This window comes from Pelophylax lessonae, assembly GCF_965119305.1.
Source record: "Pelophylax lessonae genome assembly, chromosome: 8".
NCBI classification, from domain to species: Eukaryota; Metazoa; Chordata; class Amphibia; order Anura; family Ranidae; genus Pelophylax; species Pelophylax lessonae.
In genome coordinates, this window is record NC_138775.1 from 179,507,128 (window position 1) to 179,533,144 (window position 26,017).

Here is a 26,017-nt window from a genome sequence, read left to right on the forward strand (position 1 = left end):
TTTTACCTTCATTCTATACATGAAGGAAAAAAACCTTCTTTGTGCAGCAGCCCCATTACTATCCCTATCCAAAAATGTGCACAAGAGCAGTGGCTCTCCAAGGTCTCTTTCTCCTCATTGGCTGGGACAGCAGCGGGAGCCATTGGCTCCTACTGCTGTCAATCACAGCCAGCGAGGCAAAAAGCAGGGGAGGGGCCGAACTGCCCTCTGTGTATAAAAGGACACACAGAGCAGCAGGTCTTTCTATAGTGAACACTGCTTGCTATGAGGGCATTTGGCAGGAGACAGGAGCACCGGCAAGGGACCAGAAAAGAGGAGGATCGGGGCTGTTCTGTGCAAATCCACTGAACAGAGCAGGTAAGTATGACATGTTTGGTTTAAAAAAAAAAAAAAACCCAGCCTTTACTATCACTTTAAATGTAACATTTACCGAATATGTATTTTCCCTTATATATTTAAAACAAGCCTTATGTCCCAAGTCTTAAATACAGTACAACTGGTAATACCAAATAATACTAACAATAATAGTTTCATGACATTAGTTATGACTTCGCAATTTATTTTTAATGAAGAGCCTTAGTGAATTTGTGCTTTTAGTACTTCAGAAATGGAAATTGTTTCGTTTTCAGATTACATCCACTGGATTTTGGCACTCACTTTTTTGCTTTGCTGCTTGAAGATCCTGAACTCTGTCCAACTCTCCTAGCAACTGCCGATGAAGACGCAGAAACTCTAGAGGACTTCAGTGGGGACATGGAGCCCTGTGCACTATTAGATGCGATTACTCTAAGAGACACAAGAGCATCTCAAACTATCAGGAAACATTTAAGATCAAAACAGAGTCTACAGTTCTTAACATAAATATCATTTACAAATCTGATTATCGTAATGTAAGTATTATTAATAAAATGTTGAACAAGAACTCCAGGCAAACTAAATTACTTTAGGGTCTCAATTATATGCCACAACTTTTAACTGCGAGTATCCTCCCCTTGAACCGATAGATCTAAACCCAATCAGTTAAATAGCATATAAACTTTAGCATATTAATGTAATATCAAAAGCCATTTTTAATGGATGCTCTGTCTTTGCCTTCCAATTGTGCTCTTGCTTTGTCATCCTGTCACATGAACCCATGGTGAAGAGTTCAAGCAGCTATACAAAATAACATTGTCCAGGTAAGTTCACCATTATTATTATTTTGGCTCCAAATCCAGGGCCAAAGAAAATATGTACCACTCACACCACAGTGAGAGAAATTATTCAGGAAGTGTCTATAAAAGTCTGGAGCCTTTCTTTCCCTCTTGCCTTGTAATCTATAGAACAAGGGTTTGTTGTATGGGCGCTTCCGTGGAATACAGCAGGCTTTAAGGAGGTCTGACGAAGGAGCTGAGCTCCGAAACATGTAACCGCCCACCACCCGCTCTATTGGACACCGGCCGCTGCGTCCACACCCTGCCTTCAGGAAATCTCATGCCGACTAAGCTGAGACACAGACGAAAGGACGCATCTACAGGAAGCGGATCACCGGATGTCCTCACTGCAACCACTCAGCACAACGGATAGGAAGACTCCAGACAGATCTTTGCTATGCCCATGTCACATTTACCAAATGGGAGTGCTTTTACACTTTAACCTAATAAATACTTAGAGCCTACTGCATTTAAAGGCGCCTTGTCTTTTTATCTTTAGAAACCTATAGAAGGCTACTGCACAGGAACAGCAGGTACACTAAGGATTGGCTGTGATGTACACAAGCATCAGAGGCCACTGACAAGAGAGCAAAGGCAGATTAGCTTAACAAGGAGGCAAAGGAATGAATGCGCTTTTTAAAAATTGAATATAACCTTTTAAACAAACCTGTGCCTTTCCAATTTAGGACAAAGCAACAGGTTTGCTTTTATCCCCTCCCTAATTCCAGGCAGCAAATACTTTCCCTGCTTCCACAAAGCTCAATTAAGCACCAGGACCTTGGCTGGCCCAATCAGAAGTTGTTACATGGGAGTCTAATGCCCTGTATGAGCCTAGACAGGGCTTTGCTTTCACTCCTGGAGGATGAATAGAGCAAGGGGGAGGGGGGGAGTGAAAGGAAGGTAAATATATATCTGTGGAAGTCTGCACCAGTGAACTAGTAGATTCACCACACATGGGCAAAGATTCACTTTAAAGCATATGGAAGGGCAACACAAAATTAAAAAAACAAATGCAGTGCATCCCTGCAATACATACACACTTCCCCATAATGTATGCCTTTAAAGGTTCCACAAGTATAAAAAATATCAGTTGATCTGCCAGAAATTCACTCAGCTCTTATTTTCTTCTTTTTGAATCACTCCATATGCCTTTTTGTTGGCTGAAATTGCAAGACTTGGCCCTGCCTATTGTATTGACTCCCTCCCTCCCTATCTCATAATGTCAACATCATAGGCATTCATTTTTCTTTGGATAAAACTAAAAGGACCTCTTGAGATACCACAGGAAATATGTGCAGGGCACAGGACCGCTCTAAATTTCTGACACGATCAAAATGTATTTTTTGCACTTAATGGACAGATATAAGAAAATGCTTTCTATGGAGACATTTTAGGACATCATTTTGAAAAAATACAGTGGCTCTCTAGGTGTGGATACCTCTGAGCTGAGACAGATATTTAAAAAGGAAAATACCTGAAAGGTTGAGACGTTGATCTTACATGTGGTTTCATTTCATCTAACCTGTAAAAAAAACCAGAAACTTTAGGGGTCTAAAGTCCATTTCTCGCTGCATAGTTCTGCCCATCAAATTTTCTATACCCCTGCTATAGGAAATCTGCTTCTGACACCAAAAGTGACAACTAAATGACCAACGGTTTTCACATTATTTATAAGTTTAAGGGATCAATCCATGCAAAACTGATATTTGAGTTTTGGCAAATGCTAGAGCATGGGTGCTCGCTGTTGCAGAACTACAACTCCCATCATGCCTCTGCCTTCGGGAGTAATGCTTGTAATGCCTTGCAATGCCTCATGGGACTTGTAGTTCTGAAACAGATGGAGGGCCACAGGTTGAGCACGCCTGTGCTAGGGAGTTAAACCAAATATTGTATGCATGTTCTTGAGTGTATATGCCTGCTGCTATGACCATTCCCACAATCTGTTTGACTTGATATTTCATATATATATTGTGATAAAAGTAGGAAGTGGTGCTGGAACACTAAGGTAGACTGGAATACTCAGAACCTCCAGACAAAAACAGAGTTAGGAAATATGGTAGGGACAGCTTACTTTAACAGTATCAATAACATACTAGAAACAAAGAGATGACTTGCATGTGTGTGGGCTACCCAATTAAAATGATAGATTTTTCTGATAAATACTGTAGATGCATCTACTCCTGGATACCTAGCTGTATTCCTCTTACAAATATTCATAATTCTGGTTTGTCGCATACTATAAATATCTATAAAAAAGGGCCTGCACAGGCCAAGAAATAAACAGCCATGTTGGTGTTGCCTACTGCACTGTAACCACGTAAAGCTGTACTAAAATACCCAAGCCTGCTAATTTTTACTGAACCAAAAGATCAGTAGGCGGAATTTGTGTATTACTGTCAATATGGCCATCTTTCTCTTGCCTGAAGATAACACTGCATTCTTACCGTAGTGCTCCAGTGGTAGCTGACCGTGGCTGCCTCCTGCTCTTTAAGGCACGTAGTTTGTCACCCTGCGTCAGGCCATTTCTTTCATCCGACTCATCCTCAGAATTATTCTGCAAATGAAAATGCTGTTTGTTTAAAATACAACTAATTGTTGCTGTATGACTGTCCAAACAAGTACCAAATGGAATTACTATGAGATGCACAAGCCTCATAAAGTAAACATAAAACTTACTTTACCTTCCCTGACTGAGCCATATCCTCCTTTGTGTCTCACATGCTTCCCCTACCAGACACTGCAGCTCATTGCAGCTTTTAGCAGTGATGTCAATCCAAAAAGCAGTGGACAGGACTAGGTGTGGTTAGGTGCTATTTGATAAGCTTAAAGAGGTTGTAAACCCCGGATGAAAAAAAAACCTGTAAGAGAACAGCATAATGAGCAAGTATACATCGCATACTAGCTTATTATGAAATACTTACCTTAGAACGAAGCCCTTCCAGCAGCGCTGGCTCACCGCTTAGACCGCTGACATCTTCCCCGGTGTTTCTTCCAGGTTCGCGGGCTCCAGCGCTGTGAGTGGCCCGAGCTGCAATGATGTCACTCCCGCGTATGTGTGCGGGAGTTGCCGTTCACGGTATGGGCTCTGAAGGTCCAATACAGTAAAAAAAAAAAAAAGCCCCTACCGAAGAAGTCAATGCTGGATTGAGGCTCTGACGTAACGCGTATAGGGGGCGGAGCCTGCGTGCCTGACGCCGACGTCTCTCCGGTGTTTGATATCTGCATATCGCCATAAAAGCAGGCACTGCTGAGTGCCTGCAAATGTGAGTACCCTGTACTTTTCTCTAATAAAGCGCTGTTACTCCTAAGCAGAGAGCATTAGATCTGTTCTTTATTCCCCCATGCATTATATATCCTATTCTGGAGTCACCAACTGAGGTCCCCCGGTCTGGTTTATCTGGATCCATTACAGAGGATATTGATTCATCCGGGTCCTTTGTTAAGAAGTTGGATAGAGATCCTCTGGTCCTGTATACTCAAAGCTGATGCTGGCCCGTTTGGGTCTTGCACTAAGGTGAGAGGCCACTTTTTCTGGTGACGGGATTTTTGCACAGAGGTGTGTGTGATTATCTGTGGAATCACTGGCTTCAATTCACATTGTGGACACTAAGCACGGGTTGACTTATGGACTTATATTGGACATTTCTTTTCTAATTATGCGCACGTTTATTAGTGTCTAATTTATATATAATTTTACACAGTTGATCTGGCGCATCACTTTTTTTCATTTTTTCCAATACAGTAAAAGCCTGACCTTCAGAGCGCATGCGCCGATGACGTCAACGGCTGCATGCACTCTGAATATCTCCTAAACAGTGCATGTTTAGGAGATATTTACAGTACCTACAGGTAAACCTTAATATAGGCTTACCTATAGGTAAAAGTGGTGTAACAGAGTTTACAACCACTTTAGGGCTTATGAATCAGCAATGAGCATGCTGATAGCCACACTCCTGCATCATTTTTTTCATCCACTGTAGTCCATGAAGGCAAAATAAGTGGCAACTCTGTTGTAAAATCAGGACTAGTGTAGCATCGTTGCTACACCTTGTCAGGAAGCTACTTTAGGTGGACTTTACTGACAGGCTCAACAGGTATTAGTGGGACTTTGCAGGGTGACTGCTTAGCATCACAAAAGAGATGAGGGCAAGATAGCTTCTAAGAGTTAACAGATGCCTACACAATCACAAAATATTATTTAGTATAGGGGTACAGAAAATATCACATCCAGCTTAGCAAGCAAACATATATATTATCGGTCATGTAATTGCTGCATTCATATAAGGCAACATACTATTATATGCTTGCTATTACAGCATATTAAAGCAAAATACTTTGCACAATCTAAGGGGTTGAATTACTAAAGGCAGATTGATTGTGCAGTTTGCAGTGTGCAGTTTCACTCTGCAAGAGCAGTTGCTCCAGAGCTTAATAAATGAGCAGAAGCTTTGCTGACTTTAATCATCCAATCATGTGAAAGCAAAAATGCTGTTTTTTTATTTTCCTTGAACATGATTGGATATTCTTTGCAAAGTGAAGCTTTACCTCATTTACTAAGCTCTGGAGCAATTGCACTTGCAGGGTGCAACTGCACTTTGCAAAGTGCACAGTCTAGTTGCCTTTAATAAATCAACCCCATAGTGTCTGCCAACACTTTTGTGTTAATTCCTAGTGCACATAAGCCAAAACAAAAATTTTAACAACATGGCAACATTTAGTTCTTGTAAATGTAAAGACTGCTGTCACAGGTTAGGCAATCATTGGAAAACAGGTGCAAAGTTAGAATCAATATTCCAAAACAGGTTCAGGATGGTAACGAACATGCATACACTGCAGAATTGTGCAAAACAGATAACAGCTGCACAAACATATTTGTTCTACAGTAAAGTCTATGAGGCTCATTCAGGATAACACGTGACTGCATATTATAGTCTCTGTAAGACTCAGGGTGTTAAGCTGAGAATCACCATTTCAGTAAAACAGTTCAGAACACAAGTCGCTACTCATAATTATCCTCATGAACAGTATCCCTCTACGTGAAGTCCAGGGTAGCTGGATGCATCCAAGGACAAAGGACCACCCTGCTGGAACTGGAGAACCCTGGTGGCAACTGGGGAGGGGTTCCCAGAGTACCTGGGTCTTTCAGACAAGTTGCATGCTAATAGGCTCTGGCCTGTCTGCCCCCACGTCAGTTTTGACAGTGGAGGACTGCTCACCTGGCTGCAGATAACCTACCCAGCTACCTCTGCCTCATCAGGCAGTTTAGGGAGGGAAGCAGAGATCCCAGGAAGTTGTATAAAAAGAAATTAAAGGGGCATGTGCCTGGATCTGAGCATGGGGAGTAAACGGGCACTCCACTACAAGAAAAGAGATGAGGGTAACTTTAATAAGTAAGGAAAAGTGCTGAAATCATAATTAAAAGAGAGAATAGAAAGGGCCAAAGACATGTAAATGTAGAAAAAACCCTTATAAGATTGGTCAGTGGCATTCTAAGAAAATCAGTCATTAAAAAGGATAATGGCTCCATTATGTTACAAAGGAAGGAGAAGGCTTGTCAGGATGCAATACGGGTGATTAGTAAGACATGCAGAGCTTTTACACAGAGTGCTCTGTGCCCCCGCAGTACACTTATACAAATGTGTAGCCTGTCGACAGTCACAAAACACTGTAATAACGCAGTCACGTAGCAGCTTTCATAAATCTGTGAAACCCGAGTCCACTGTTCTGAGATATTCGATAATTGTAAATCAACATAACTCCAAACGTACATCTAAAGGCCCCTTTTTTTAAACTAGGTTGTTAAGCAAGCCAATCTAATACAAGCCACTGCTAGTTGGGGTGGGTGGAATCCTGCAGTGCTTGCACGTCATTTGCCTTCCGTGAGCAGTGTAGGTGGTTGACATAGACAGCAAATCAGATGATGAGAAAAGAGGTGAAGCTATGTGTGTTCGGAAGATGACAGGCAGTATGCAGTTGGGCTATGCACCCCACAGTAGGCTCTGGCTACAGGGACAGCAAAGGATGACAACGCTGCAGTAAATTCATTGTCCATGAAAGAGCTTTGTCACCCTGCTGAAAGAAAAAGTGTGCCAAGGGGTCTGCTGGCAGAATAAAAAGTTATTCTCTATGTGTTGCAGGAGAATGTTAAAGTGGTAGTAAAGCTCACTTAGTGATTTTTACTTACAGGTAAGCCTATAATAAAGCTTACCTGTAGGTAAAATGAATATCTCCTAAACATGACCATTTAGGAGATATTCATCCTAAGTGCAGCCAGTGACATCACCGGTGCATGCGCTCTGAAGGCCTGGCATACCTTGTCGGAACATCAGAGCTTTGTGCCGGAACTGAGGGCTCCTGCATGCATGCACGGGAGTGACGTCATTGCGGTTCCAGCCAATCATACAGTCGAATCGCGCAAACATGAAAGAAAGACCAGGGGTAGATGTCAGCCCTCTCAGCATAGACAGAGCGCCGCAGGAGGGCTTTGTTCTCAGGTAAGTATTCCATAATGTGCTAGTATGCGATGCATACTAGCACATTATACAATTGCTTTATAGGTGTGTTTTTTTTGTTTGTTTTTTTACCACCAGTGGTTTTCAACCATTTTAAAAGAAAATAACGGAATTTTTGTAAAATCTTACCTGTAAAATTCCTTTCTCTGAGTCCTCCGACAGTCGCCGCCCCCTCTAAGTCATCACTGTTGGGTATTGACTTCCGCTCCGCAGGAGTAGCTAGGCATATAGACTTAGTCAAAAACAAAAGGCATTAGCATATACACACCCATGGGGGCTGTCCCATCTGGTCAATACCCCCCTGCAGTGACCACTCCCAACTCAGTTTGGTAGCATAGCAGTAGGTAATAAGAACCCCAAAAGAGGGACGGGGGCGGCGACTGTAGGAGGACTCAGAGAAAGGAATTTTACAGGAAAGATTTTACAAAAATTCAGTTTTCTCTTACGTTCTCCGACAGTCGCCGCCCCCTCTAAGTCATCACTGTTGGGATGTCCCAAAGCAGTATAGACATGAAGGGTGGGAGACGCAACCATAGAAAAGGCAACGCAGTACCCACATCAGAGAAAGGAATCTTACATGCACCGTAAGAGAACCTACTGGGCAACAGAAAAAACAATGCTCAACAGGAGCAACAGCCCAGGAAAGCAAATACCAACAGCCAGGGACCCAGAAAAAACTCAAGGGTCCATTATGGCACTGCCGCACTGAGAACCTTGCGGCCAAAGGAGGCATCAGCTGATGCCAGAACATCTACTTTGTAGAATTTGGAAAAAGTGTGCACCGACGACCAAGTCGCAGCCTTGCACATCTGGGCCACCGAGGCCCGATGACAATAGGCCCAGGACGCACTCACAGATCTGGTAAAGTGTGCCTTAACAGGGAAGGGTGGAACCCGTTCCTTCAAGGCGTAAGCCTGTTCAATGGTCTATCTGATCCATTTGGCAATAGTCGCTGCGGATGCAGCCATGCCCTTCCGAGGTCCCTCAGGAAGGACAAAGAGGGAATCCGTCTTCCGAAAGGATTCCATAGACGACAGGTAAACCCTGATCGCCCTGACAACATCCAAGGAATGCAGAGCAACCTCCTTAGGATGCTTAGGCTTCGTACAAAGCGAAGGCAGGACAATGTCCTCATTAATGTGGAACTCAGAGACCACCTTAGGAAGAAAGGAGGGATGCGGACGCAAGACCACCTTATCCCGGTGAATCACCAAGTACGGAGAACGGCAAGAAAACGCTGCCAGTTCCGACACCCTGCGAGCCGAAGTGATCGCCACTGAAAAGGCAACCTTCTTAGACAGCAGAGGCAACGATATATCCCGAATGTTTTCAAAGGGAGCACATTATAACACGGACAGAACCAAGTTCAAGTCCCATGGAGGTAAGGGCTCCTTCCAGGGAGGAGCCAAATGTCGCACACCTTGAATGAAGGTGCGAATCAGAGAATGGGACGCCACAGGGCGTTGGAAAAGAATAGCCAGCGCGGACACCTGGCCCTTGATGGTGGCCTGCGCCAGGCGCTGGTCCACACCAGACTGGAGGAAGGCCAAAACACTTGACACCGAGTACGAGCGAGGGGAGAACCCCCTGGACTCACACCAGGCGAAATAAGCCTTCCAGGTACGGTAATATATTTTACCAGAGGAGGTTTTTCAAGCCCTGATAAGGGTAGGAATGACCTCAGAGGAGAGACCCCTGTCCCTCAGGACCTGGGTCTCAACAGCCAGGCCGTTAAAAGCCAGCGACTGTAAAGCAGGATGGAAGATCGGACCCTGAGACAGGAGATCTTCCCGCATTGGCAGCAGCCACGGAGGCGCTACTGCCAGGTGAACAACGTCGGCGTACCAGGACCGGCGTGGCCAGTCCGGCGCCACCAGAATCACCAGGTGCGGTTCCGAGGCTAACCTGCGGAGGAACCTGGATAGCAACTGAATCGGAGGAAAGACATACATCAGACGATACTGATGCCAAGGGGCCACTAACGCATCCGAGGCGTCCACCAGCGGATCGCACGTTCTTGCCACGAACCTTTCCACCTTTCGGTTTAGCCGAGATGCGAACAGATCCACGTCCGGGGATCCCCACTTCGCACACAGCATTTGGAAGACCTCCGGGTGTAGGGACCATTCCCCCTGGTCCAGGGTCTGGCAGCTCAGATAGTCGGCCTGCCAATTCTCCACACCCGGAATGTGGACTGCTGAAAGTGCCGGGACATGAGTCTCGGCCCAAGACAGAATGTCGGATACCTCCCGGGCCGCCCGAGCACTCCTGGTGCCCCCTTGGTGGTTGATGTAAGCCACTGCGGTAGCATTGTCCGTCTGTACCCGAACCGGACAGTCCCGCAGTCGGTCCGACCACTGGAAGAGACAGAGTTTTATCGCTCGCAATTCCAGCACATTTATCGGGAGGGAGGATTCCTCCTCCGACCAAGTGCCCTGGGCAGACAGAAAGCCCAGGACTCCACCCCAGCCCGACAGGCTGGCATCCGTGGTAATCACCGTCCACACCAACGGACGGAAGGACTTGCCTTCCGCCACCGTCGGGGACTGGAGCCACCACAGAAGAGCCAATCTGGTCTGACGACTCAAGGAGACACTCCCATCCAGGGACTGAGGTAGTCTGTCCCACCTGTCCAGGATCTCCGCTTGGAGAGCCCGCGTGTGAAACTGAGCAAAGGGTATCGCCTCGAAGACCGAAACCATCAACCCCAGGCCCCGCATACAGGCCCTGAGTGACGAGGACGGGTTGACCCTGAGGGACCTGATCTCGTCCTGCAAGGTCCAGAGCTTGTCCTCCGGCAAGAACACCTTTGCCTGAGCAGAGTCCAGAATCATTCCCAGATAGGGAAGACGAAGCGATGGAGACGTCGATTTCTGAACGTTGATGGTCCACCCGAACTCCTGGAGCGTCTGTACTGTAGTGGACAGATCGCGCACTAGGTCCTGGCTGGCACATGATCTCAGAAGTAGATTGTCCAGGTAACCCAAGACCGCAATGCCCTGATGCCCTCAGCAGGCCCAGAATCGGCGCCAGCACTTTGGTAAAAACCCTTGGTGCCGAAGCGAGACCGAAAGGTAATGCCACAAACTGGTAGTGGTCCTCTGCGATAGCAAACCGAAGGTACCGCTGATGACCCTCGAAAATGGGGATGTGCAAGTACGCATCCTTGAGATCTATCGAGGCCAGGAATTCCGCTGGGCTCAGGGAGGCCACCACCGAGCGGAGAGACTCCATACGGAATTTTCGAACGCGCACAAAGCAGTTCAGCACTTTCAGGTCCAGAATGGGACGCACTTTGCCCTCCTTTCTGGGAACAGTGAACAGATTGGAATAAAACCCCCGAAACCTGTCCTGATGAGGCACCGGGACAATCCACCCCTGAGCAAGAAGGTCCTGAACCGCTCGGTGCAGGTCCTGCAGACGCCCCGGAGGCAAATGAAGATTTGAGGGAAAGAATCTGTCCGCCGGCCGGGAAAGGAATTCGATCTTGTACCCTGATCGAATGATTTCCTGAACCCACCTGTCCGATATCCAGAGCAGCCAAGGCTGGAGGAAACCACGCAAACGTCCCCCCACCCCTGAAACGGGTGAGGGCGCCCCTTCAGGCAGAGGCGGACTGACCCGCCGAGCCGGCATTGCCCGACTTCTGCTGACCCGCCCAGGGCTTCTTCTGGCCACCCTGGGCCTTGAAGGGCTTGCCCTTGGATTGGTTCCGAAAGGCACGAAAGGACCCCTGATTGGATCTAGGCGCAGAACCCAGCTTGCCTCGAAAGGACTTGTTCTTCGGGTTCTGGGGTAGCATGGTGCTCTTGCCCTCCGTGACGCCTTTCACCAGGGTATCCAACACCTCGCCAAAAAGGCGAGAGCCAGCATAGGGAAAATCAGCAACTGTTTTCCGCGAGGACTGGTCCGCCGACCAGCTCTTTAGCCATATCAGTCGCCGGTTAAGTACCGAGACACTAGACAGGCGTGCTACTAAGGGGGCCTCATTTAAGGCCGCGTCACACAGATACATGATTCCTTGGTGGATTTGACCCACCATTTCCAGTCGGGCAGGCTGAACATCATCAGACACGAGGTTGCTCCTAAGCACCTTAGTCCAATCAGCCACCGCCTGAGCCACCAAAACAGACGCGAAAACAGGTTTGAGCAACGAGCCCACCACCATACAGGAATGGTGGGCCAGAGACTCCAACCGCCGGTCCGTGGGATCCCGGAAAACCGGGGAATCCTCCGTAGGAATCAAGGTAGCCTTGTTTAACACGGCCACAGTGTGATCCACCTGTGGGGGCACACACCATCGTGATTCCGTAGCCAGTGCAAAGGGATAAAGCAATTTGAACTGACTAGGCACCAGGAATGGACGTTTTAAAGTGCGGCACATTTCATTAACAGTGTAATGAAACTCAGCCGGGCAGGGAAACACCTGCGCCGACTTGCGGGTCCTGTGCGTCCCAAATGAGGACACAACGCCCGGAGGACTGGGCTCGTCCTCCAAATGCAGTGTTTCCTTCACAGAAACAATCAATTCATCCATGGTCGCCCGCTCTTCAGGCGACCCCGGGGAGGAGGTATCAACCCCCTCCACCTCTGCCTCCCCCTCAGACCCCAGCGGGTCTAAGGATGAGCGGGACCCTGAAAAGGGCACGCTCGCAGCAGCAGCAGCCATATCACCATCTGAATCAGAGAAGAGAGACAATCTGGGCCTCTTTTAGCAGCACGTTCAGCCATCAGCATTTCCATATTTGACACCAAAGTCGCCACTACAGCGGCCAAATCAGGTCTCAGAGGGGCCACAGGAGAACTGGGGACCCCCACTAGAGCTGGGGGGAATTTGCTGTCCTGAGAATCCATTGCCCAATGTGACAAAAAAACAACAGTGCAAGAAGTTTGTACTGTCCCTTTAAGATCGCTGCGGAGTGCGCAGGCCACCGCTACAGCTACAGTGACAAAAGACCCCCAAACAGGAGAAGAAAAAAACTGAGCCAGAAGCGACAATACAGAAAGATATTGAGAGCGATAACCTGCAGAGCTCCGCAGAGTGTTGCCACCGCTGTCCTGCATCAGAGGAAAAGGAAGTGCTGCTAAAGTAGGCTGAACTTATAGGCTGCATGACCCAGGGAAAATGGCTGCCCCATAGGATTTTCATGGAAGGCTCCGCCAAAATGGCCGTTGAACATGCGGTCGGAACGATCGATCTGCTACCGCAAAATGGCGGCGGATGGCGCCAAAACCAGCATGTAGTTTGCCCATAGAGAAGCCAAACGTGCCTGCCCATACTTAAAATGGCGGACCGCACGGATTCGCCCGCTGTGGTTGCCACACACTCAGTCTGCACCCCCACAAACACCGAAGTGATACAGGGAAGGGGACCCCCAAAAACACACAGCACCGCAGCGCATGTACAAGCGATCCCCGCAGGGACCGCATCAGGGAGGCACACAGGCACAGACATGGGGAACACACAGCAACACAGACTGCCACCCCAGACAGAGGCCCCACACAGAAGTGCTTACCTGTACCAGATGGCGTGGGGAGCCTCTCAGAACGGAAAGCCGCTGTCCTCATCTGACAGGGAATGCCGTTAGCCAGGGACATTGCACTGCAGAATCGCAGATGCGTCCAATGAGGTAGCCACCTCACGGTTGCATCCCTGCTGCGAACAGGGATGGGTCGTTCATAATGCCAGGGCGAACCATAGCTGAACGCTCAATGGCGGGCTGGGGGTCCATCTGACCCTCTGCCCTGAAGAACCAGGGCGGTCAGTCCGAATCCCAGCACCGCATGAATCCATCTTCTTCCGAAGAGTCGACTAAAACTAAAGCTGACAAAATAAACAGCTAGTAAAGTAAGAAAAAACTGACATTTTTAAAGAAAATCAAATAAAAGATTTTGATAGGCTGAGACTGTAGCCCCAGCCCAGGGAAGCCTAACTACTCCTGACGCTAGGCAGATTAAAACTGAGTTGGGAGTGGTCACTGCTGGGGGGTATTGACCAGATGGGACAGCCCCCATGGGTGTGTATATGCTAATGCCTTTTGTTTTTGACTAAGTCTATATGCCTAGCTACTCCTGCGGAGCGGAAGTCAATACCCAACAGTGATGACTTAGAGGGGGCGGCGACTGTCGGAGGACGTAAGAGAAACATTGTTTTAGCTATAGGGAGCCTACAAAAAACATATAATTCCAACGTATGCCCAAAGCTCTACTTTAAATCTTATTTAGTGTATAAAACAGTAATGTGTCACATTCAATATCTATAATAATTTTTCAATGTCCTGATTTTAGGGTCTTTGGGCAGAAAAGCAGTACAGAAGATTCAACAGGGACATGCTGCCACCTTCCTCCACCTCCTAAGAGAAAAGTTCTTTACTGCTTGTAACATGATTTGTGAATGAGGAGAGAATCCTGTGACTGATCAGACTCTTCCCCCATTGACAGATTGCCTTATAAGCAATGTAAGCAATGAAAAACCTTTTCTTAGTGGAAGAGAAGGGGGCATGTTCTCATGTGACCGTGTACTGCTGCTCAGCCTGAAGAACTGAAGCTGTTAACCATTGCAGTGCCTTAAAGTAGAACTATAGGCAAAACTTTTTTTTCCATCTTGGATAGAGCAAATGAGGGTTATAACCCCTGTCATATTTTTCTTTCCGCCATCTGTGTCCAATTGCAGAGATTTCCTTTTTACTTCCTGTCCCATAGCCAAACAGGAAGTGAGAGGAAATCCTTACAAACTAAGGGAATCCCTTGGGGACTCCCAGGTTACCAGAACTAGTGTCCCCATTGGAAGATTTCCCCTTTATTACTTTTCTGGGGACAACCCAAAATTTGGGATTTTCTTTTACTTTCACGTTCCATGATATTGATAAACAGAACAAGCAGAGAGGGTGCTAATGGGGGCACAGACAGCAATAAAAACTGACAGGGGGTCTAATCTCTCTCAATTTCATCCAAAACTAAAAAAAAAACAAGTTTTTTCCTTCAGTTATAAATTAAGTGCAGAGACAGGAAGAGGACAGGCATCTCTGTGGTAAAGATTTCTTCAGGATCCAGCTTCCTACACAACATGGGACATACTAAATTACAGGTAAATGATGTGACTAAAGCTGGAGGGACTTTTTTTTTAGCTTCAACTTTAACAAAGAAAAATGGTTAACGGGATAAACTAAAGTCCCCAGTCTATAAACAAAAAACTATGTGCGGGATCACTAGGAGAAAGTCGGAGGGGAAAAGAGAATCAGAAGAACGTACTTAGAATGAGAAATAATTGGATGGGTGGCTGTCCCCGTATCTATAGTAAGTGTTGATATATCAGAAATCACAGAGGTTTGAACGTTAGGAAACATCACTCTTCAAATGACTGCCTGTATTATGAGAGCCTGGACATTCCCAAGTAGTTGGAACCAAACACTCTGTAGTTGTGATCAAGCAAATCTTCAAAGTAATCTTGCAAGAAAAGATAATGGGAAATTAAGGCGATGTCCAAGTTGTAAAATGGCAATGGTAAGACAACACAAAAAATTTTGGTTGTGATAATAAAGATCTGGAAGCAGATTAAGGGGTTGATTTGCTAAAGGAAAACAGACCGTGCATGTGCAGATACACTAATTTTCCCAAGAGCTTAGTGAATGTGGTGAAGCTCTGCTGACTTCCATCATCCAATCACATGCAAGCAAAAATGCTTCCCCCCCCCCCCAGTGTTCACACACAAATGCAAACATGCAGATAGGTCCTGCATGCATATGTAAACGGTGATTTCACCGCACATTTCATATAAAGCCACGAACAGCAGCTAGTGAAAACCCATAATTCAGTATCTCAGAAAATTTGAATATTACATGTCCATGTGCAGTATAGTACAGTATGCACTCAATGCTTGGTCGGGGCTCCTTTGTAAAAAATTACTGCATTATTGGCATGAAGGCGATCAGCCTGTGGCACTGCTGAGGTGTTATGGAAGCCCAGGTTTCTTTGATAGCGGTTTTCCTCTTCCTCTTCACAATAACCCACAGATTCTCTATGGGGTTTAGGTCAGGCGAGTTTGCTGGCCAATCAAGTACAGTGATATCATGATCATTAAACCAGGTATTGGTACTTTTGGCAGTGTGGGCAGGTGCCAAGTCCTGCTGGAAAATGAAATCAGCATCTCCATAAAGCTGGTCAGCAGAGGGAAGCATGAGGTGCTCTAGAATTTCCTGGTAGAGGGCTTTGGACTTGATAAAACACAGTGGACCAACAGATGACATGGCTCCCCAAATCATCACTGACTGTGGAAAATTTAGCATTTCATTTGGAAATCAAGGTCCCAGAGTCTGGTGGAACAGTGGAGAGGCACAGAATCCACATTGCATGAGGTCCAGTGTGAAATTTCCACAGTCAGTGATGATTCTGGGAGCCATGACATCTGCTGGTGTTGGTCCACTGTGTTTTATTCGGTCCAAATTCAGCGCTGTAAGTCATAATCATCAAAATTAAAAGAAAGAAATATAATTGTTACATGGTAATAACGGATCTTGTACAGTTTGTAATGTTTTACTGACTACTAAAAACACTAATACATTTTTCCCCCCAAACAATAACGGCATGAGTAAAGGAGTATGGGAAACTGCATAAGGCCCACACTACAGGTATTACACTGATTCACTATCAGAAGGAGAACTGTGTGGTTGTCAGCAATGGGCTTGTGCTTTAATGGCTCTCATTTTCACACAAACCCCTACTTAATCACCCACCCTTTGTTCAAAACCACCGAGCCTCATATGCCATGGTTGGTATATTTTACAACAGACCAGTATTCACATTTAAAACAACAAATAGTGACACTTACCTCTCCTGACCTGTCCAAACTGTGATGTCGACTTAGCCTTCCTCCTATAGACAAATCCTCAAATTCAGACAAGATCCTGTTCACTGTCCCTTCTTCCAGCTGGATTTGTTTCTGTTTACTTCTGTGGAGATCTCCCTGCAGCCACAGCCAGGCTTGTTTTCTAGAAATGATAGCAAAAAAGGGTGATGTTTAATTTAGATAGATTATTAAGAAATAGCTATGTAAAAAGTGAAACACAATCAAGGAAGGGGAGGGTCAGGATTGCTGCTCAATTTCTGTAGCAATTCTGTAATAGTTTCTCCCTGTGTATGCAACAGGAATGATCACACTGGACCACTGCAGCAGACTAGTGGCAACATTGCTAGCGACTGGTTTGCTTGGAATTTGTGCCCAGGTGTTCTACTGATCTCTGAGAACAAACAGAGATAACTGAACACTCCCTCCTACTGCCTCGCCAGCCACAATGGGGTGACCAACCAATCTGCAATAGTGAGCTATCATTTATTTTTTTTTTTTTTCAAAAGGTTTTATTATCAAGAGAGTCAAAATACAAAAGTCATAGAAAAGTGACAGGGAAAATGCCATTTGGATTATTACATTTTTCTTACATAGAATAACGCTTGCAACCAGAAAATGGTATTGAGTAAAAGTTAACAGGGCAATCTTAAAGCTAAAGATATACAAAGTGTACAATAAAGGATCGGTTGAAAAATGGATGGATCTTATTTGCAAAGATAATGAGTGGAGAAGGGAAGGGGGTAGGGAAAAAACGGGGGGGGGGGGGGGGGGATTGCACATCTACCTAATTTGACTGATTATTAAGTAATCAAAGCTGCGATAAACACTCAGAAGAGAGTCTCTGAAAAAAGAAACAGGGAGAGAGGAATATTCCCATGCCATTTCTCCTGGAGACTGAAGGGGGGGGGGGGGTGTTGAGGGTAGTGGGCCTCTTTGTGGATATCCTCCCTGTCGTACATTTGTTGGAGACCTATGACATAAGAGAAGGGTTCCTCAAAAGCATCAAGTTCTTCAGTGGACATAGTTGAGAACATGAAGGCCTGCCATCTCTTATAAAAGCTTGTCCTGGAAAAGGGGAGGGTAAAGTCAGTACCCACATTCTCTCTGTAGAGTAGTGATTGAAGTTCCTGTTTGGTCATAGAGATTGTTGGACAAGAGGAAGTAGTCCAAGTTTTTAGAATGGCTCTCTGGGCGACTAAAAGGCATGCTAAAATCCAAGATTTATGGTTGGAGTTAGTGATGTTGATGTATAGAGATCCAGACAAGAGTTGTTTATTCCAGTATTCAAAGATTAGGAGGAGAGCATCCTTTGGGAGCTGTACGGAGGTAATTCCATTGATGAAAGATAGGATCTGGTCCCAGAAGTTTGAGATGGACTTATATGACCACAAGCGGTGTGCAAGGGAAGGCCTTGATTGTGAGCATAGAGGACATAGAGTAGCTTGAGGGTTGGCTGCATCTTATAGGAATGGTATGTAGGCACGGTGAAGTATTGTCATCTGTGTTTCTCTCCATTGCTAGTTTTGGACTAGGCGGAATTAGTTGTTTTAGCCTTGCAGTATTTTGTCCCAGATTTCCGGGTCAGAGAAAACTTTGCCCCTGTTAGCTGTTGAGGAAGAAGCACGTGGGGGAATAAGTTTGTGAATCAAGGGTTTGTATACAATATGTCCGAGATGGAGTAGGTTCCTATTTCAAGTAAACGGTCCGGAAATGATGATTAGAATCTCCTGCCACTTTCTCTACAGTGGTTTCACACAAAATTGACACATTGTCTATAGTAGAAAGCGTGAGACATAGGTAGGGAGAATTGTTTTGCTATTTCTGTGAACGTGTATGGTGACCAGAGTTCAGGTCATATAGAAATGAAAATTTGGTGAGACCATGTTGTTGCCATAGAGAAAACCTTATGTTCCATCCCTGGTGGGAACATGGGATTGCCATGAATAGGAAGGTGTCTGGAAAAGTAGGGGGAAATATTTAATTTTGTTCCGTATTTCCTTTCAGGCTATCACAGTGTCTTGTAACAGTAGGTTATTTTGTAGATCTGTACTAACAGTTTTCCCCTTAGGGTGTAAGAGAGTGTCTTAAAAAATTTGCTTGTGAACCCATCCGGGCCTGGGGCTTTATTTGGAGCTAGTTGCTGTATTGTTGTTAATGGGAGAATTTAGGGTATCAAGCTGGGAGGGGGAGACAGTCGGGAGATGGATTTTATCAAGAAACTTTGTAGCAATATTTTTGTCTATAGGGTCTGGTGTATATAATGAGGAATAATACTGGAGTATTACCAAAAAACCTCCCGTGGGAGGGATTTTGTGGAGCCAGAAGAGTCCTGAACGTAGGTGATGTGAGTGGGGCGATATGGGCCTTTACAGAGTCTAGATTTATTGCCAAATCAATGGAAGGTTGTGCACGTTTAGCCAGTTCTAGCTTTTTGGCCCAGGAGCCAAAGGCTAGTTTGGCTGCGTGCCATTTTGCCTTGTGTGCCGGGGTGTTTTGGGAAAAAAGGGAGCAATGGGCAAGTTTGGGTCGAGAGCTTGCCTCCCGATAGTTAGATAGGATGTGTTTCTTGAAAGAGGTGACATTGGGAAATGATCTGACTCCTAATGAGGGCCTTACCAGCTTCCCAAAACAGATTGGGATTAGCCATGTTGGTGGAGTTTGCGGAGGAAAATTCTTTCCATGCAGCTCCCATGGAAGCCTGGAAATCGGGGTTCTTATAGAGGAAGGATGGGAAGCACCAGAGAGGAGGACTGTGTTGGAGGCCAACAACTGCACATGAAATTGAGATTGGCATGTGGTCAGCTATGAACTTGTGCCTCTGAAACTGCCGGAATGGTGCCGCCAGTGCCAGAGATATATTATATCCTTGTGAATACATTATGGGGGGAGTAGAAAGTAAAATAGGTGGGATTAGGATCTTCTGGTGGTTTTTGGGGTTGCTTGGGAGGGGATCTATCGTCAGTAGAGTGCATTATGGCATTAAAATCACCTTCAACTATGTGGGGGATGAGGGATAGTTTTAGGAGTCTATTGGACCTGTTTTCCAGGGTTGTTCGGAGCATAGGTAATTTTTATTAGTAGATCCTTGTTTCCTAAGTGCAGTAGTGAATCTTCCCTGAGAGTCAGAGTTTGTTGCTAGAACCTCGCAGGGGAGATTTTTATGGATCAGAATTAAAACTTCTGTCTTACGTCTGATTGCATCGGAACCTAGGACTGTGCCTACCCAGAGGATGTGAGGTGCGTCTCTTGTAATAGGGCGATGTCCATCTTCAGTCTTTTAAGATTGGGGAAGATCTTGAGTCCCTTGATGGGGGACCTAAGGTCTTTTACGTTCCATGAGGTTATTTTCATGAAGGTGCTTTGGGAAAAAGGATCAAGGTATGTGGCATGGAAGCTAAGGTGGTCTCTAAGGTAGGGTTAGTCAAGGAATGAGAGGGTTGCTGATTGAGTGTCCTAGAGGGAGTGAGTACAGTGTGGTAGTCAGGCAGGTGTGCAAGACAGGAGGGTGCGAAAACATAACAGGGGTAATATCATAGAACAATAAATAAGAAGGAACCCAGGCATACAAATAACAGCAGGATTTTGCTTTCTTCTGCATAGGATTATTGCATGAGCCAGCTCCCAAGAAACTCACCCGATGATCAGGGCTTGTATAACTGCCCGCCTAAATAAGAACCTGTTTGGCTGGGCTCTGGCCGTACAGGTACAGGAGTACTTGAAGGTGGTCAGTGAGGCCCATGGGGAAGCCAGAAAAGTGGTGCCCGAGAGTGATAGATGATTCTAACTGGCAATTAATGTCAACTTGCAATACCAGCATATGAATAACTTTTGAGATTCATAGAATATAATAATTTACCCATATGACCCAATGGAATAATAGTACAAGGGGAAGTTAGAGTCGGCGATGTCTGGAACGGTTGTTATAACCCGAGAATTTGAGATATTTTTGGGGGTTCTTCCTTGGGCTCTGTTGATCCAGAGGGCGAGAGGGTTGGGCCTTGGTAGGGAGATTTGAGTTAGCCTCTGGGTTTAGGGAGCGAAGTCTTGGCTTCTGAAGAGTCGTGGAAGGAAAGTTGGTCCCCGTTCACTGATTTTAGCCGGAATATTGCAGGAAATGCTAAGGTGAAGTTGATTTGTTGCTGGAAAAGCCTGGAATACACTTGCTGGAATGGCTTTCTGTTTTTTTTGAGACATCAGCGGAGTATGCTGCAAAGATCAGAATCTTGACCCCGTCAATTTGTAGAGAGCCTAATTGCCTGAATTTTTGTAAAATGGCAGCCTTATCAGCATAGTTGAGATACTTGGCTATGATCTTTAAGCAGAGGGGGCCTCTAGACGATGAACCTATGCAGGGGACAGAGAAGCCTAGGGCTTCTGGGATGCGTTAGGCGCATAAATCCAAAAAAGCAAATGCCTGCAGGGATTCAGGAACTCCTAAAAAACTGTATTTACTACACCATGATCTGTTTTCAAGATCTTCCAGTTATTGGATAATAAGTTGGTTGGTTTAGTCTTGAGACATTTCTGTGGCTTGGGCTTGGTAAAGCTCTTCCTCTATATTGGAGATCTGTTGCTCAGCCTCAGTAAGCCTGGTAGCATGTTCACCTAATTCTCTTTTTATTTGCAGCATGCCTGCCTGGACTGCTTTCTCCACTGATGTTGCTATGGTTGGGGCCAGGAGAGCAGCTACTGCCTGAGCAATGCGCTCAGTGTTAGTTTCCTCAGGTTGGAGAGAGGGATGGCCGGGGACGGCACTAACCTCCAAAGGCTGGCACCTCCGCCATGTTAGAGAGCGGGGGCTGGGGCTGTGGTGTCTGGTGGGTGCTGAGCGGGCTGCGATCAGGTGTGGCTTTTATCGAGGAACCGGTCCATGAGTGTTGGGAAGTTAGTCCGAGGGACTTTGGATTGCAATGGTGGTCTGGGCGGCTTTGTATGCAGACTTTTCAGGGAGTGCTGCGAGAGCTGTGAGAGGAGTCAGCTACTCCATACAGCACCGGAACCAGAAGTGAGCTATCATTTTAGTAAAGTAAAGTCTGCCATAGATGATTTGAACCATCTATGTGCAGGCTGATTGTACCAATCAGTATGTCGGAATTTTACATGCAATTGTTGCCAGCGGCTACAGCTGCTAGTGATAATCAATGTGTTCTCCTGGCAAGAACAGCTTTCCACCCAACCCCATCTTACCCACGCCAGGAGAACACAATCGCTCCGCGGGAGGGATTCACCATCAGCACTGACTGCGTTGATGGCAGAATTAAGCTATTTTTTTCCCTGCAACCTGAGGTTGCAGGAAAGAAATTCACATTGTCTAAAGCTTGTATGAGTTATTGATTTTAAAATGTTCAGGTAGTTTAATTTACAGACAAGATTAGCTAGAAATAAGTTTATTGTAGTAAAGCCAATCAAGAACAGTAAACACTAGGTACTATGGCAAAATTAGTAGGTCTAATGTGGCAGCACTTACTGGGAACATGTTGATTACCGTTCCAAGCATTTCAGTTATAAAACAGTTTATACATGTTAATGGAATTAAAGTACTAAATGCAAAAAATGTTAGATATGTCAAGTCTATTGCTAGCACAGCAGGTCAGACAGAGCCAAAGTATTTTCTAATCACCCTGCAACACAAGATTTTTTCAGCAGCACAATGAGGTATTAAAATTCCTGGTCCATTATTGTTAACAGAAATCTGACCAATTCCATACAATTCATAGAGAAATGTAATTGTGCCACTATACCAGATATCCTCAGTAGGTACTACTGCAAATGAAATTTGAAATTACAGTCAAGCTTTATGGAAATCTGAAGCTTTGTTACTTGAAGAGGGCAAAAACAAATCAGAGATTTACAGTTTTACAATCCATTCTGCACACATGCCTGAAACCTCAATAGTCCCTAAATTTCAGCAACAGGATCCTTAAGAACCCAGGACCAGAGGGGGAATTTGTACACCTCTCTGCATTCCTACAAGTGGAGGTCAAAAACAAGTTAGGGATTTACAGTTTTAAAATCCACGTTTCTGCACACAGGCCAACTTTAAAGTATAACTAAAGGCAAAACCGTTTTTTAGTTTTGGATAGAGTGGAGAGGGACTACTCGCCCTTGCTGTTTTGGCTGTGGGACAGAAAGTGAATGGGAAATTTCCCCAATGGGACACAGATGGAAAAAAAACTTGAAAGGGGTATAGCCCTTCCTTACTCTATCCGAAATGAAAAAAAAGTTTTGCCCTTAATTCTACTTTAGAAATCCTATGTGTATTTAAACATAAAAACTGGATTTTTTTGTCTTACCCTAAAATCCTTTTCTCTGATGTTCATTGACGGAAATAGAGACATATCTTTATTAGTCGAATGGGTTATGCTGCGCTTCCTAGGAGTAGAACACTGCCATGGGGCAGTTCCAGGTGGTATACTCAAACTTGCTGCTCTAGGATTCAGTTTTGTAACAAGCTGTGTCAGAAGAATACATAACCCAACTCCACAGAGGGGTAGGTGCTGTGTCCGTCAATGAACATCAGAGAAAAGGATTTTACAGTAAGACAAAAATCCAGTTTTCTCTTTCCTTCATTGACAGACACAGCGACATATCTTCATTAGTCAAATGGGATGTCCCAAAGCAGTATCAGCATGAGGGGTGGGAACAAACACAGCAAGAACAACTCCCAACAGGCTAAACATAGCCAACAAGGTAACCAAGGAGCTCAACCAGAAACAACTGGAGCTCACATACCAAAAAGAAACACCCTCAAGAAGCAAAAGTCTCTGCCATCGCGACCTGCAAAACCTTGCGGCCAAAAGCAGCATCAAAAATATCCACTTCGTAAAACTTAGTGAACGTGTGTACAGATGCCCAGGTGGCCGCTTTGCAAACCTGAACCACTGACGCCTGATGATGGAAGGCCCAGGAGGCACTGAGCACCCTTGTAGAATACGCCTTAACAAGGAAAAGAAGGAACCTGACCCATAATGGATAATGGAAAAGGCCTGCACCACCGTCTGCCTGATCCATCTGGAAATGTTTGCAGCAGACGCAGCCTGTCCCTTATGAGGACCCTTAGCTTAGGCTTAGGAAATAACGAAGGCAACACAATGTCCTCATTCAAGTGAAACCCTGACACGACCTTAGGAAGGAATGACTGACAGGGACGAAGCACTACTTTGTTCCGATGAACTACCAGATAAGGCGACCGACAGGACAACGCAGCCAATTCTGAGACCCTGCATGCAGAATGAATTGCCACCAAGAAGGCCACCTTCTCTGACAAGGTATGTAAAGGAATTTCACGAATAGTCTCAAACAGCGGTCTTTGGAGAACTGACAGTACTAGGTTGAGGTCCGACAGAGGCACTAAGGACCGCACCGGTGGAACCAAATGACCGAACCAACTCGAGAACCCATTTGTTTTGGATAAATGAGATCCATGGATCTGGAAAGAAACAAAGATGTCCCCCCACCCCTAGAACCGGTGAGGTCCTCCCTTCAGGCAGAGGAGGGCTTCTTCGTGAGGCCGGAGGAACCCGCCTTTGACTTACCACCCCAGTGTCGCTTGGAACCCCCTGAGAAAGGTCAAGAGGGTTTAGATCCTTTGTCCTGCGACCCCATGGGACGAAAGGGTCTCTTTTGAGCCTAAAAGACCGGACCACGTTTACGGCGAAACTCTTTATTTCTAGCAACCTGAGAAAGCAAGGTACTCTTGCCTCCTGTGAGACCCTTATTGATATCCTCCATGGAGGTTTCAAACAGATGGTCACCCACAAAGGGAAGACCTGTCAGAACCGTTTTGGAAGCCTGGTCCGCAGACCAGCATTTCAACCAGATCATGCGGCGTAAAATCCCCGCCGTCACCGATGCCCTGCAGGCTAATGGAGATGCATCCAGGGAGGCATCGCAGATAAATTGCAATCCCTGAAATATTTGCTCCACCAGCTCCGCTATTTCCTGAGAGTGCTGACCCTCCTTCAAATCTTGGCGTAAAAGCTTTGCCCGCTCCGTCAAGGTCTGGGAGACCAAGGTAACGGCAAACACCGGTCTCAAAATTGAGCCGACTACGGTGAAAAGATGGCGTACCAAAGCTTCAGCTTTCCTATCTGCAGGATCATTAAAGGACGGAGTGTCCTCCACAAGCAATAATGTGGCTTTATTTAATCTAGAAACCTGAGAGTCCACCACCTGTGATACTGTCAGTTTGTTTACCAGGGACTCTTCAAAGGGATATCTCCTAGCAAAACGCTTAGGTATCCCGGCCATACGTTTCAGGGTTCCCTTATTGATTAGGGACAATCTCGTAGAAATAGGCAGGGAAAGGAAAAACTTAAGTCACCTTGGAAGGTCAGCGTAGCCGACACAGCATCCACTGCGTCCTCCATTTTTAAAGTTTTCCACACTGACTTAATCAGTGCCTCTACCAACACTTTTTCCTGTGCCAAGGAGGAAGAAGGGGAATTATTCTCACTGTAAGAACACTCGAGATGCATGGACGCGGACCCCGTGGTCGACTTACGACGGTGGCGGGCACATCTGCCTCAGATTCTGAGGAGGCAGATGAAACAGGAAAGGACAGCGGGCTCTTTTTGCAAAACCATGTCCATTTTTGACACTAAAGATTGTAGGACCACCGTCATGGCCGCCATAGCAGAATGGGACCCCCGAAGATCCCCCCTCTGAGAGTGGGTCTGGTGGTGAGACATGTTTGGCCAGCTGGTGCCGCAATGGGAACACAGTGAAAAGTTTCAACAGAGCTGTATTAATATTAAAACCCCAGCAATATTGATGTCCATGGGACTACAGGTCCCAGAACACTGCTACTGGCCTGACCAGGCAGGAAAATACCGCCCCCAGGACTCACCACCACCCGCGTCTACACCGTATGAGGAGCGAGGAGAAGAGGCGTCAATTCTCTTGCAGCACGCCGCTCTGACTGAAGAGCTGCCACCATGGCACTGCCTGAGGTCGATAAAAGCACACCAAAAACCATCCAAACAACCTGTCCAGGAGCCCCCCCCCCCCTCCCCCCGTACAGTATGCACTCCTGGCCTCCAAACAAAACACGGCAACTAGGTCACTCTGCACCCCATCACCAAAAAAAAAAAAACACCCCTGGATGCCCCCCTCAGGGGGGGAAGATGGGGGAGAACGTGAGGAGAGAAGAAAGAGGGGGGAAGGAGGTGGAAAAGGATGGAATAAAAACCCCAGTGAGGGTAATGAATGAGCTAGGGGAGGGCAGTGTACTGTAAGACCACCGACACCAGGAGGACCCGCACCAACCCCTAACTCCCCAAGGGAGAAAAAAAGGGTGATTTACTCACCATACCATTGGATACTCTGCGGGATTCACTTCATGCAGGTCACCTCCTCGTCTTGGAACAAGGGGTGCTGCTGGCCCGAGGAATGCTGCGACTCCAGTCGCGACCAGGTCGAGTGCGTCCGTGCGAGGTATCCCACTCTCAAGCCAGTCTCTCCAGTGG

The 26,017-nt window shown here is 46.1% G+C and overlaps 1 protein-coding gene across 2 annotated transcripts in view; it reads right to left on the minus strand.

Moving 5' to 3' along the window:
* Positions 1 to 26,017, minus strand: part of CDC14A (cell division cycle 14A) — a 212,075-nt gene that overhangs the window by 16,112 nt on the left and 169,946 nt on the right. For both annotated transcript variants that reach the window (XM_082265809.1, XM_082265808.1), the window contains exons 11-14: positions 16,533 to 16,692; positions 3,638 to 3,747; positions 2,668 to 2,715; positions 658 to 786 (exon numbers count right to left, since the gene is read on the minus strand). In XM_082265809.1, the coding sequence (XP_082121935.1) occupies positions 658 to 786; positions 2,668 to 2,715; positions 3,638 to 3,747; positions 16,533 to 16,692 (447 nt within the window). The remainder of the gene's footprint in view (positions 1 to 657; positions 787 to 2,667; positions 2,716 to 3,637; positions 3,748 to 16,532; positions 16,693 to 26,017) is intronic.